This window comes from Phalacrocorax carbo, chromosome 3, assembly GCF_963921805.1.
Source record: "Phalacrocorax carbo chromosome 3, bPhaCar2.1, whole genome shotgun sequence".
Classification (NCBI taxonomy): Eukaryota; Metazoa; Chordata; class Aves; order Suliformes; family Phalacrocoracidae; genus Phalacrocorax; species Phalacrocorax carbo.
Genome location: NC_087515.1, coordinates 67694324 through 67709053, shown reverse-complemented (window position 1 = coordinate 67709053; position 14730 = coordinate 67694324). Strand labels below are relative to the sequence as shown.

The 14730-nt window shown below is 40.5% G+C and overlaps 1 protein-coding gene across 1 annotated transcript in view; it reads left to right on the top strand.

The window, feature by feature from the left end:
- ENPP1 (ectonucleotide pyrophosphatase/phosphodiesterase 1) overlaps nucleotides 1-10732 on the top strand; it is a 57383-nt gene extending 46651 nt beyond the window's left edge. Inside the window, exons 18-25 of the mRNA XM_064447271.1 lie at nucleotides 106-281; nucleotides 819-870; nucleotides 3661-3815; nucleotides 4994-5129; nucleotides 5819-5899; nucleotides 6985-7117; nucleotides 7828-7984; nucleotides 8858-10732. Of these exons, the coding sequence (XP_064303341.1) occupies nucleotides 106-281; nucleotides 819-870; nucleotides 3661-3815; nucleotides 4994-5129; nucleotides 5819-5899; nucleotides 6985-7117; nucleotides 7828-7984; nucleotides 8858-9025 (1058 nt within the window). The 3' untranslated portion in view covers nucleotides 9026-10732. The remainder of the gene's footprint in view (nucleotides 1-105; nucleotides 282-818; nucleotides 871-3660; nucleotides 3816-4993; nucleotides 5130-5818; nucleotides 5900-6984; nucleotides 7118-7827; nucleotides 7985-8857) is intronic.
- The last annotated feature ends 3998 nt before the right edge of the window (nucleotides 10733-14730 follow it).

The window sequence follows — 14730 nt, the reverse complement described above, 5'->3', positions numbered from 1 at the left end:
AGCAAACAGTGCAGGTTTGACTCAGCCATACTCGTAATCACGATATACGCAGCAATGTATTATAGTCTTTCTCATCCTGTTAATATTATTTGAATTCTTCCATAGATTTGCTTGATTTGAAACCAGCCCCAAACAACGGAACTCATGGACTCCTAAATCATCTTTTAAGAAACCCCATTTATACCCCCCAGCATCCCAAAGAAACAAGCCATCCTTCTGAATGCTCTGTGGTGGGACAAAGAGCCTTTTCAGTGAGCCTCGGCTGCTCCTGCAGGACAGGGGTAAATACTGAAATGGTTAAGATTGTGGAGACAGAGTCTGTTTTGTATTCAAAGAGCAAAACTCTGGATTCTCCAGTGTTTATCTTTACCCGCTAATTTTGCGGTCCCTTACTATTGATTTCAAAATCAAACCTTGCCTGGGGTTAGTGGGTACTAGCCTGTATTGTATATTCATTTTTGCAATTTGCTTATGTAAAGTCGTATTCAGCTCTGAAGGGCCTGGAAGGCGCCACAGAAAGAAGCTTTGATGGGGAAAGCATTCGGTTCTTGCTTGCCTTACTTAATTATGTTAAGATTTCCCTTCTGTCGTTGTTGTGTGTTTGGGCTGAGGTTTTCAAGGCTGTAGATTTGCTTGTGGCAAAAACAATTTTTTTCCTACAAATTCTGCATAGTCCCTCTCCAGTAGATGTCAGTGAGTTCTATATAGGGATAACTTGCAAGGCAGACATCATATTGGGTGCTTTAAGTGTTGTAGTGGCTCATAATATGCTATGTAGAACACAGCAGAATCTCACTCTTTTTGCTTTATAATTATAGGGCTTGCCAATAAGGGATTTGCATCAGCGTTTAAATCTCACTGAAAGAGAAGGTAAGAACTTCAGATAGTAATATAAATTTATAACAAAAATATAAGAATTATTAAAAATATAAAATGTTTGATGTCTAAACTTCTGAGCAAAGCTTAAGTACATGAGGTAAAAATTCTTTGAAATATTTGCTGGGACTACAGTCTCGAGGCTTTCAAATACAGTCCTACTGAACCATTTGTTCTCAAATAAATGTGTATCCTTATACATGTGTACTTATGGCACATGTATTATCTGATATTTTTGAATTTTCTAGCACTGAATTGAGAGCATTCCAGAATGGGAGGGAAAAGTGGTGTATGGGGGGAGTATCTGATCAGAAATCCCTGCAAATACTGACATGATGGCAGCATGCTTTTAATGAAGCATAAGGGGTATTTAACATGGTTGAGTTGTTACATGGTCTTAAGCTGTTGCTTGTTTTACTTATGCTTAATTTCCATTCTTTGGACATGTACATGCCATGTATGAGCTGCAGTTTGCAAGGGTGTAGATATGCTCATGACTTGTAAAACAAAGTAAACTATTTTGAGCATGAAGCAGGTAAGACAATAAGTAATGAAAACCATAAGTCAAAACGGAATGTAGCCCTTGGGGCTAAAACCTTAGAAGCTGAAATCAAGATGATTAGGCTGTCAGAAAGAGAAATAAGCTGATGGAGACCTTGCCTCATGTGTGTTCATGAAGCCTTCTTTCTTATGCAAAGAAACTCTGTATTTGGCAACACCCCACCATAGCTCACTATTAAGAAGTGGAGTTAAATGCCCTTTACAGTCAGGATCCAGTACTTGCTGCTTATTCAGGCCTAATTTAAGGATTCTGTTGGTTTGCATAGCTTGTCCTGGCACAAAGAGTGGGTAGAGCTTTCCTGAACCTTTTCCACTAAGCTGTGGCATCTTTTTAAGATATGCCCCAGAACCCTTTTAAAATAACTGTTTCAGTCTGGTAACACTCATGAGAGCAACAAAATGAAATGCAATTGGTAAGATACAGTGTGGTTTCACTGAAACTGGCTCTGCTTATGTGGAGGTGGATGTCTGAGTGCCTTGCTGAACCCAGCTCTGAAGAAATATGTCAAGGCCAGGCACGTAACCTATTTCAGTTCTGTTTTGAAGAAATAGGAACCTAGAAATAGAGAATAAGGCTCTAAACCTACGTTTTCAAAACAGTAGGATTTTGGCCTGGATTATCAGTGAGACCTGTCTTAGCACTGGTCTTAAAAGCAGTAATTTCCTTATAAATTGTATGAATTAAGCACTTGTTAATTAGATATAAAAAGCATTATCACAGATGAAAGAATTCTAGTAACCAGCCTAAATGCTCCTTAAGACTAGAGTTCATTAGTTACCTCAGTTTGCCTATTCTCTCACTGATTGTCATAACTTGACAGTCTTTAAGAACAACAAAATATTAACTGCATTTTTAGTTTTATGAAAAAAAAAAGTTGATTGTTTTCCTTTTCCCTCGTGGGTGGAGAAATAAATGTCACAATCCTGACATTTTTTTGTGCTGTGGAATTACTGTGGAAAAAAAATGCGGCATTTGTTGCTCAATTTCTTTCCCCATTTAAAACAGTTGCATTGAAATTGTAGTTCTGCATAATTTGTGGATGGTAGTGACCTGTGTAATGGAAAATATACTTTGCCTTCTCTGTAATTCCAGTCATGCAATGATTGAAAATCCTTGCCTTTTCAATAGCAAAGTAATACTTTTGTTACTTTAAAATATTTCCGCGATGTGCTAGTTTTCCTTAGTTTTTATTTTACATCAGAGAACTCGAAACTTGAAAAACCTTATTTTTGTTTCCAGCTGGCAAAAATTTAAATATTCAGTGTTTTGATGAAACTGAAGTCTACTTTAGGCGTTAAAAGCTGCCACTTTCTGCTGACATTTGACTACAGCAGATGACTGCAATAGCATGTGTTTCTTTTGACTCCGTTACTTTTAAAATTAAACGGTATTGACCCTAAAGTAATTCTGTTGCTAACCCTGCTTTACTTTTGAGCTTCTGTCCTATGACTTACCCTCTGCTGATCCCACATAGCTTCTTTCTGATACAGTTTTAAAGGAAAGTCTTCGCTCTTCCATTGGATGCAGTGGTTGGCCAATAGATAGGCAGTGCCTTAGGCAAGGGTCTGCCAAAACCCTCTTGCAGTATCAAACATAAAATATTTGGAGATATCTTTCTCTATGAACAAACTTTCTAAAGAGATGTGGTCCATGAGAGAGAAGAAGGAGGGTTCTGTGACTGTCACGCTCATTATAAAGCAAGTTCTCACACATCTGAAAATACAACCAGTACTTCACTGTATCATTTATTTAGATCTCTATATTTCTTAGTCCTTTAAATGTCACTTTTACATATGACTTTGTGGTTTCTACTAAAATAGTCCCCTCAGCAGATTTCAAATCACCACAGTTGGTTGCTGTCCCATCTAAATTTTATATAGAAGCAGATCGTGCATTACATATTTCAATTAAAACACAAAGTCAACAAGAACTTTAACTTTTCAACTTAGATCCATTTGCTGTTTTAAATGGCAAAATGCTTTGGTTTAAATATAAACTCAATTTGTACAGTATAAGTGTAAATGATTGTTTTATGCTAGCTTTGTCATCTAATCTATTGTTTTAGCATAGAAACTATACCTTTGATATAAGAATGAAATATTTTTTGTTCCATTACTGCAACTTAGGCAATTGGAAATTGGGGCAACCTTAGGTGTATAAAAGAGGAAGATACATAACAACTAGTGTTGACTGAAATGTAACAAGCACTATTTCTCCTGCAGTTAAAAGGACAGAGAAACTTACTTTGCCCTACGGACGGCCCAGGGTTCTGCAGAAGAGACATAATTACTGCCTCCTTTACCATTACCACTATGTGAATGGATACAGCAAGGACTACAGGATGTCTCTGTGGAGTGCGTACACTGTTAACAAAGATGTAAGTATCTGAAGAAAGGTTAGAAGCAATCTCAAAAGGTAAAAAGCTTGAATGTCATTACTTCCTGAATGCTGCTTAGATCTGCTCATGATATTATCTCAAGGGAACCAAGTAGAACCACATGAGATAAAAAGCGTAATTTTGTACAAGCTTTTCTTCACTTTCCTGTATTAATAAGGAATGGCTTTGGCTCCTTCCTGTTTCTTGGAGTGAGCTGCAGTTTTGCCTCCAGAGCAAGTAGATCTGCCAGGAAGTTACGAGCCCATTGCCATTGATATAGAAGCCCTATGAGTCTGCACCAACTTACGGCTTGGCAGTGTAAGTCTGCTACAGCAGTCTTCCAGTGCTGTCCTTAAAGTCTGGTCTCAACACAGGTTTCGTGGTCTTAAAACCGTGTTTGTAATGTGGCAGGACCCTTTTGAAAATATAATTTCTGGACTGTCTTGAGCAGTTCATGCCCTGATCTGATCCTCCTCTCACAAGATCGTCCTAATTGGGGAAAAAAAGAGTTTGGTGGGGATAAATGTGGTATTTGCTGTCCCGAGCCCTATGCTAAGATGCATATGTTCATGCAGAGTACTGATCTTGTGAATGAAAGTGAGTGGCCTTTCCCGTTCATAGAAAATTTAGAAGCGACATTGTGCTTAAAAGGAATTAGGACAGTTGAGGTTGCTTTTTAGTTTGATTATCTGGGAATTGTATGTTTTAAATAATGACAGTTATGAGTAAAATTTACTAAACTCTGGCAAGGTGTGCTTGACCTTAAATATTTTGAAGTTAGTGGCATAAAGCAACCAGTTACTATAATAAGTGGCCCAGTGGAGAGAGATGGCTAACAACACATCTGTCTGTCTCTGATTCCTAGCCTGAATGACCATGTACATTTACAATAGATCAGGTTATCTTTAATGGGCAGCTCTAGGTTTTGTTTTGGAAGACGTTATTCTCAACTCAACTAAGATGCTGCAGTTCCATTCACTTTATTTTCAAAATACGTGAAATGGATGGGAGGGCTTGTCTTCTACTGACAAGAGGAACAATTCTTGCATCTTTAGTTCCTTCACACCATTAAAGGCAGTTGCAGCTAGATATTTAGAGTTCTCCAGTCCCCCACACTGAGAGAGTTATTGTAAGTCAGCTATCTGTTTTACCAATGATACTTTCTTCTTGTTCAATAGGACAAATGGATTTTTGCTGCAGAAGATATCTCCAGCTGTATACACAAGGATGTTCGTATTTCTTTTAATCACAACCAGACGTGTTTGTTTTACAGCAATCATCCTCGCTTAACTTACGGATTCCTTTCTCCTCCAAGTAAGTATACTACCCTCATTGTACAGCATATCTGATTTAAATAATTTGTAATGTGGTAGGTGTAGTCTTTTATAGATGTTTCTGGTAACTAATCGGAGTATGAAGCAGTAGTTGCTGAATTGTTGCAGTTCACTTCAGCATATGAAAACGAAAAACATTTTGGGCACTTCAGCAGTTGGTGCATTGTCCAAGGTCATACTTAGCTGTTTACAAGTGGTTAAATTGTTTGTGAACTGTTGCTGACCTGATTTGGAAGCATTTTACATTGACTTTAGTGCCTTAAAGTACTGAGTAGTAGGTTATGCAAACGTCTACATCAAGTGTAATTTGCGAAGTTCCAACAGAGCTCCTGTTTTTATGCCTACATTCTGCTGTCAGAACAAGTTGGTCTGACACTCATGAAATGAATTTTATTCCCTTCCCCATAATTCAAAAGTCTGTTCTGATATTTTAAAATCTCAGGAAATCTGTCCACTGTATATTTGACAAGTGCAATTGCTGTGGCTAAGATTATTTATTTTAGATAAGGTGCAGCAGGTACTGAAGTTAGCACTTAAACCCATGTCAGCTGTGGAAAGTGAAGTTAGGTCAGCTCCACCTTAATGTTATTACACCAATCTTTAAAAGCATGAAAATGTAAGTTTAAAGTAACAAATCCAAGTAATGAATTGCTTTCTTTTTTGTTTTAGATTTTATGACAGATGCAAAGAAACCTCACTATGATGCCTTGCTTACCAGCAACATTGTGCCAATGTATCCTGCATTTAAAGGTATTGTATTTGTATGTATATTTTGTTTGCACAGTTGAATATAAGAAAGTCTGCCGATTGTTTGCCTGCTTCCAAACCATGCAAATGATCCCTGGTTCAGCTGCCTCTGTAAAGTAAGACCTACCCAGACTGTGGGCTTCTTACCTCAGTGAAGAGTTCCTTGAAGTAGGATTATCACTCTTGTGAAAAAGGCCCACCATTGCGAGCTTACAATTCCTAATCAACTGGCTCATTACATGGGAGCAAAGTATAAGTGTCTCCATTTAAAGTCTGACATTTTTGTTTGCATTTTCCTACCTATCTAAACAGGGTTTTATATTGAATATCTTCTTCTAAAGAACCCAGATAGCCTTATATAATTATGTGAGTTAAATTCATTCTGGTTTAGGAATATCTCCTAAACTCAGATTAGTTTCCAGGTAGGAATCCAGGGTTTTAGTCACTAAGAAAACAGGAAAATAATCATGTCTCGAGTAGAAAAGATATGACGACCTGGGCTTTCCTGGGTGAGGGGCAACATGAGATGGTTGGTTGAGGGTGATTAAGCATATTCCTGGTGAAAAAGAAGGCACTTCCTCTGGACAGGAGAGGTGTCCTGTTTTGTAATGGAATAGCGGTCAACTCTTACATATAATTAAAAATAGAGTGTTGATAAGGAGACATTTCAGGTACGTCTGAAGTGAAGGACTTAAGGATACTTCCCAGTTCATAGGTATGCTTGTATGGCTAGACAGGCCGACTTGATAGTGCGTCAAGACACAGGCAGACATGGTCTTTTCTCACCTTCCCTCATCTAGCCTCTCTATGATTTGGTTTCCAAGGAAAGAAACGCAAGGCCACAAGTGAGCAGCATCACTATGCCTCATTCAGGTTTGTGGTTATGGTGACTGTGAAACCACAATGCCAGGAGACACTGCGGTGCATGCTACTGCTCGGTTAGATGCAGCCTTTGAAAACTGTAAACACCTGTATAACTTATTATTTTCCTAGCTGATGTCTATTTAAACTCCACTGAAAACTCTACAGAGTTGTATTAACAGCTTCTACCTTGGAGGTTGTTTCCTACTTCCATTACTGTGTTTCAGTGTTATGGAACTACTTCCATCAATCCCTGCTACCTGAATATGCTGCAGCCAGGAACGGCGTCAATGTAGTCAGTGGTCCTGTGTTTGATTATGACTCTGATGGGCTCTATGATACCCCAGAAAAGGTGAAAAGGTAGGAACCTTTCACTTTATAACCCTTTTTTTCTTTCCTTCATTAGTGGTCAAAAAGTAACTATGATCTTTGTCAAGGAAAGCATCTTGTGGAGAAGGGCCCTTGGCAGGTTGTATCAGTTCAGAGGGAGACAGTCAGATGGTCCTAAGCAGTTACAGAAGTGTAAAGCTAAGAAACAAGTAACAAGCTTAAAGAGAAAACGCACCCTCAAAAACTGTCATCCCAAAACCTGAAGGTGAAGTGTAAGTGAAGCTGTTGCATGTGGAAGAATGTCTGCTAGCCTGAAATCTTATGACATTGCCTCTAGGAGTGGACGAGGCAGGGGCTTATCCCTGCAGTTCCTGAGCTGGCAGTGTTCCACTAGGAGTTGTGAGTACAAATACAGCAGTTAGCAAAATTGCTTCAAGCCAGCAGAAAGTTGGTTTTCTGGGCTCTGTCTGAACTCTCCATCTAGTCTGGATTCTTATATATTTTTATGATAAATCAGTTTGTTGTTGTTATTCCTCATCAAACTTTTTACTTAGATCAGCCTACAAGCAAGACTTGATTTGCAAAACAGTAATCTGGAATTTTCCTTCCAGGACTAAGCTTTCCTTGAGTAAACAGGTGGATTGCTAAAATGGATATGCCAGAATATAGCTGATTGCTGTAATTTGTTATTTGTGCAATTACGTTTTGGTGGGTTTACAGAAAGATCTTTTGTGTTTCAGACACCCCAGTAATTCAGAAGTTCCAGTTCCAACTCACTTCTTCATTGTGCTGACTAGTTGTAAAAATACTTCTGAAACCCCTCTGGAGTGTGAAGGATCTCTAGATGCTTTGTCTTTCATTGTACCTCACAGAGAAGACAACAGTGAAAGCTGTGCAGTAAGTAGTCTATTCGGTCCCCATAAACACCTGCAGTCAGGCTTGAGCTTGTTTTGCTTGGATATCAGTGATTAACTAAAGACTGCAAAAACGGTACAGTCTATCAAGTCATCTTGAGAGCGAAGACAATATTTTTATAAATAGAATGATGTTGAAGTCTGTATATGTGCTCAAATGTGAAAATAGAAGCTCTCTGTTCAAAGAGCAAAACTTACAGCTAGCAGAATAGAGTCTCAGAGTATGTTGACATCATCAATGTGATACATACATAGATTTCTGTAACGCAAATATCCAGTCAGTAGCTGAGAAGGATGAAGAGCTGCTAAGATAAGATGAGTCATCCACAAACAAAAGTCAGGGCTAGGCCAAATGCATACCCAAAAGGAGAAGGCACAGATGTTCCTAAAGAGCATTGGTTGCTTCTAGTTCAGGTACCTTGGCGTTGCGATGGGAATGCACATAGCTGCGTTCCATATACATCAGAACAAAGCATGGAAAGTGGGCAGACCTGTCCTACAGTGAAGAGTTCCTCAAGTCACTGCCCAAGTCAGGCACAGCTCTCAGAAATAATTTTGTCATAGAGATGGTGGATAGATGCTTGGCCTCTCCTGACATTCCCAGCTATCACCAGTTTCCACTGGTGCAGCTACAAGTTCTGTATACTTGAGGAAGTAACAGCAAGTATTAAATTCAGGCAAGCTTATAACTAGTTATAATCCAGTGCCATCCGTTTCCTTTTTTGTTAGATGTTCGCCAACAATTACTGCTTTCTGTCATAAAATATCAAAATGTCTTTTGCTAATTGATTAAGTGTATGTGAGGAAAAAAAAAGATGGTTTATAAACCCTCTTCTTCATTCCTGTCTCCCAATAGGATGGCAAGTCCGAGTCTGAGTGGGTTGAAGAGAGAATGAAGTTTCATACAGCTCGGGTCAGAGATGTAGAATTACTTACTGGACTCAGCTTCTATCAAGACAGAAAAGAGCCAGTATCTGAGATTTTACAGTTAAAAACATATTTACCAACTTTTGAAACGGTTTGATTTTTCCTATGGAATGTTGTTGTCCATGTCATAACTGATTTGTAAATAGAATGTTTTTAACTAATGAGTGCATTTTTTTTTTTTAAATAAGCTGGAACATTTATTGAGAACTCTTGACCAAAATGCCAGTAGGGAGGAGAGTGGGTGCCATAATTGTATCTCAGGGACCCCTGATGGACTATGTATATAACACAGGGTGGCAGCTCCTGTCATTCCCACTTGAATGTGGTACAGCCATGTCCATTATTAAATGCTAACGGCATTTGATCCTTGTAGTCTGACACGAACAAAAATGTTATCTTTTATATGCACTGGAGAGGGAGAAGTTTATAAAGCACGGGTTATGATCAATGTTCTACTTCAAAAATATAGATAATTAGCAAATACAGTTCTAGGAAATAACTACAGTCTTGGTGACCATTGAAATCTAACCAGCACCACTCACTCCAGTTTTCCGTGAAGCATGAATTACATTCTGAGCCTCAGGTCCCTTAGAAATAATGCAGTGTTATGGTGCTGGAAGCTTTACTGAGGTTAGTAAGACTGGTAAGTGAAACCTCCCCAACACGGAAAAGATGCCTGGCTAAAGGAGTTCAGTTAGCTGGGAAGCCTTGGTATGTTGCTGCCCTCTGGTGTCTCCAGCACTGAAGGAGAATTTGATGCACAGTTTGCATGTTGTATAAGCATCCTCAGAATGAGCAGGTATAGGATGCACCAAGTCATCTGCAAGTCAGAAGAAATTAATTAAAGGAGATCTCTGAGCTCCCAGAAATAATTATCTTACTTCAAATCAAAATTAGATTTGATTAAAAGATTTTGCTTTCTTGAAGCTAGATGCCTTTCTCAAATTAGTGCCTGATTTTGTCAGCTGTGGTTTTGAAATCCCATTTTTGTCAAGAAGAGGTAATCTTGCACTAAGGTTGTTGCCTTAGTTAGAATGATAAGATGATCTTCTCTAGTGGCACATCTCATCACTTCAGTAAATGCCCCACAGGCCATTCGGTTGTCTGTTCACAGGAAACTGACCACATCCTAGCTGCATTTGTAACTGTTCTTAGTCATCCAAATCATCCAAATTCCAGCTCACATAAGTTACCCATCTTGAATGCAGGCACTGCCAAATGTAAATTCTGAAGAAGCATGTAATGAGCTTTACTGAAGCTTTCAGGCTACACAAACAGCTGCTACAGGCACCCAGGAGCGTGTAGGAACTCCCTCCTTTTCCAGTACACCTTTGCAATTCTCCCACTCTCTCTAAAGCTGATGAGCCAAACTGGGCTCTGTTGTGTATAAAGTTTGGCATAGTCGATTACACATTTATGTTCTTCTCATTTAAAAAGAAGAAAATACATCACGCACAAGTATGTTAGAAGAATGAAGAGCCTGTGACTGATCGGAGAGGCATTTTACCTTTACAGCTCAGTCTGGGGATGTTGGAGGCTGGATTCAAAGCCTGCTGAAGTCAGTGGAAGCTTTTCCATTAACTTCAGTTTGAGCGGGCTGAAATCCTGGGACCATCTTTTCTCTTAATCAAATGTATTTTCTTGATCTTCTGTTACAAGCATGATTTTTTTTCCCCTGAAGTAGTTTCACTGTGTGAAATTTAAATGTGTTCTAGCAACATCACATTATGATATGACTGTGACAGCATTATTCAGTGTAACTGCTTTGTAACATTGCCTGCGACCAATAAAAACACCAGAAGTATGCTGTTTGTGACCCGTTCTGTACCAAATGCTACTGCATCATTAAACACTGGTGCAGATACAGAGCGCTATTTCACATTTTTGTTGAGGGTGTGGGATGGCAGTTGCTTTAATCCCTGCTCTTTGAGTGGAAGATAACTTCTTCTCCAACCAGAATGTTGAACTTGCATTCGTTATTGGAAGAGAAAGGTAGGAAGAAAGACGGTCAAGGTGTTCTTAAGTGTTTTTAGAACGGATAGTGCCTCCTGAATGCAAATGACAGAGATGTTAACATCTTCAGAAAGTGAAGCAATGCCAGTTCCAGTTAAGAGGCAGGGCTAGCCTAGCTCCTGGGTAAAGGTGGAACAGGATAGGCTTCAAGCAGATGACTGCCGTTTTAACCTTGGGAGGATTTGGAAGGGAGAGAGGCTGTGGAAGTTATGGTCATCAAGCAGGTAGTGGCTGAGAGGGGTTTGGGGTTTGCCAGAAATTGACAAGTCAGCCTGACAAGGAGGAGAGCTATCCTGATTTACTCTTAGGGTAAATAGTTTTGCCTTTATTTCCTCATTTTTGCTTTTCAGAAACATTTGTAATGGTGGTGTCAGAACATTATTAATACATGCCAGTGCTAGTCATGGTATCCAGTGGCTGGTGATACCCTGGGACAGCTGATACTGGGCTGTGTTTTTGAAGCCTGATGACCCCCAAGAAACATGCCACCATCAGACTCATAGTTCTGCAAAAAACTTACAGCTTCTTCTATCTGCATGTAAAATATTTTCTGTCTCAGCTGATGAAGGGTGTCAGAGCTCCCCTGAGCATTCTCAGTAAGTGAAGCTGAAAGGTGTCGTAGCAACACTGTTGTGACAGGACTGTCAGCATTATTCAATGTAACTGCTTCTTAATGTCAGCTGCTGGGCAGTCTGGCCTTCTTGGAGGTAAAAAAGACAGTGGAGGGGCAGAGTAAGGGTCATTGGTCTGGATGTGTCATAGCAGCATCTTGTGTCACCAGGCATTCTCAGGGAAGGCACCTGGAGGTGCTGTAGGCTCCAGCTGGTGCCCACTGGTACAGGTAAGGTGCTGACCAGTCTCCAGCTCCTAAACAATGATGTTTGGTTAGGGGTGAGGAAAGGGTGGCTGAGGAAGAGGGTGGTAGCAGCCTTCACAGATGTTAAAGGTTGCTCGAGGGTGGACAGAGCTAATCTAGTCCTTGTGACTGTTGTGGGCAGGAAGCAAGGAGAAAGGGCCTGAAGGGCAACAGGGGACATCTGGTTGAGGCATGGGGCGTCTAACTGTGGGATGAGTTAAGCGATGGAGCAGGCTGGTTACTGAAGGAATGAAATGGGTCATGAAAGGATTTTGTGCAGGCAAACCTTAACATACCTGAGCAGCTGATGGGTCTTTGATGGTGTGGTAGGAATGAGTAGTGGGGAAGAGGACATCTCAGTATGGTTTTGCTGCTGAAAAAAATGCACATGAAGTTGTGCCTTCAGAGGTGTTCGGGTGGTACGGGTTTATATCGCTGTCTGCTTCCCCTCTCAGCAACTGTGAGGTAATCTGCTTAACTGTGTTACCAGTTTCTTGCTCTTATTTACCTCAAGATTGACCCTATTTTAAAAAGAAGCAATATCTACCGGCCTGTATTTGAGACGGGTCTGTTCTGACAAATCTGTTCTCGACATGTCCAGCACCTACAACAGCTAAGGGCACCTGCCAGAGGCTGCCCTGTCTCATCCAGCGAGTGGGTGGCCTGGGCTTTCTCTGGTGTGAGGAGATTCAAAGTATAAAATTATCCCTTTAAATACAGGGTTATAAACCAGGCTCTGCAAGTTGGGAGGAGCTACCCCACTGCTGCATGGGAGGGCACCCACTTTTCCAGGAAAATGAGATTCATGGGGACAAGAAGGCAAGAAGGAATATAAAAGAAAGCCTAAATCTGTGGGTCTGTGGTTAGGGCACAGAGAAAATGTCCTCATTTCCGATTTCTCTTCTTCCAAGATCTGCTGCAAAGCTCAAGCCTGTTGCTGAAGAAATGCCTGTGCCAGGATGTGTTGCCCACCTTACCACTCTGGAGTAGATGCTCAGGGGCAACAGCACCACAAGGGACCTCTCCTATGGCAGGGTCACACACTCTGTACCTACAGCAGCACCACTAATGAGGTCAGGAAACCATCCCAGGCTCACAGTGAGGGCTACACTCAGCTCTTTTACTGCTTTTCTGTGGTAAACTGTTTTCATCCTTCTGAGGAGTTCAGGGACAGAGTTAGTGTGAGCCGAGCAACTTACTGAAGCAGAGGTTTCCAAATATTTTTGTTTGGGTACCACCATTGCCAGTGGCAGCAGCAGCAACGTCTCCTGCTTACCCTTGTATACCCTGTGGCAATGCCTGGGAGGTGCTGGAGCATCACACTGAGGTGGTTTGTGTACCATCAGCGGTACGTCTACCATAGTTCAGGAACCTCTATATTACAGGAAACCAGTCCAGGTTTGGCATCCTGTGACTCAGACTCCCCTTGGAAAGGAGTCTGAGTCCCTCACTGAACCGCTGTGAGTCACCACAGAGGCCTCGAGCCTCAGGAAAGGCTGCTATGGAGACCACGGACAAACTTGCAATAATTATGGAAGCCTGGCAACAGATTTTAGAGGATGCCATTGCAAATTATCATATTCCACCTCAGCCACAACATGTTAAATTTGTGTTGCCCTTTATTGCAGGTTTAGTCCTTTCTATTTTTAGTTTCTCTGCTGAAATAAATACAGCAGGATGGAAACATTTTGAATCACCCCAAAGCTCCTGACCGATCTCCCCCTGACTAGAAGACAGCAAAGTGCCCTTTGGTCGTGTCTGTAAGGCATATATGCATGGCTGAAAGCCAGTCTAGATGATATGAGACTCTGCACTCATGCTACTCTGGCAAAGCTGTGCTTCAGCACCAGCCTCCATCTGGGGCTTGAAGGAGAATTTGTTTATGTCTCTCTATATCTGTCTGTGCTGGAGGCTTTACCGTTGCCATCCTGTGTCTACTGACGCTTTGAATTTCTGTGTGGCAGGAAGGGTGCTGCTTGAGGACGATGAATTTGCTTTTAAATCTTATATACCTGCTGGCTGTATAAGATGGCACAGTCCACTACAAAATTTTAATTATACTCCGTTATAGTGCTGTAACTAGATTTCAAACGGTACCTAGCCTCTTCATACTGGAGAAAGGAATAATGTACACTTGGTTCTGCTGTTCAAAATAAATTTTTTGGGGAGGTGCAAAGTTCGATAATCACATATGGATACATTTGACTTTGAACAAATGGTGAACACAGCTGCATTTGCTGGTGATACTTGGCCCTCTTCTGGTCTGATCTGAGATAACTGGAAAAAGGTCTGTTTTGCTCACTGTATATTTTCTAAGGAAATATGGCCCTGGGACAGTAGAAATCCAGGCAAACCACCTGGAAAAGAACAGGCTTTCTTAAGCTTTTTATGAAATACTTCACATTCTTGTCATTAGCTAACACTCCTACTACAGTTTTCAGAGACAAGAGCACTGGGAAGACTGAATTACTGGGATCGAAAGAATTAAAAAAAACTTTTGTGGAAGAAGGTTATGCTACACAGAGGAAGTTTATTTTTTCATTTAAATTATTGTATATCCTGTGTATCAGACATACCAGTGGGACTAATTACACTACGGATGTTAACACTTTTGTTTTACAAATGAGCTCAACTGACATAAAATGTGCACTGCCAACTCCCACTGGTGGCTTCAGCAGAGCAGAAATACAGCTTGACTCTATATCAACAACTTCATTGCTGGGGAGAATAACTGTTCTTGGGATATCTTACAGAAATTAATGTCATCTTGGAGCTTTCATAATATAAACCAGGTTGTCCACAGCTCTCTGCAAAAAAAAAAAAAGAAAAATAAAAAAAAAAGCAAAAGCATGACCCCAGACCCCTTGTCCCCATATACTGCAAGATCAGAACACATTGCAGCCAAAATACCCTGATTCAAATGGGAGAGGTGG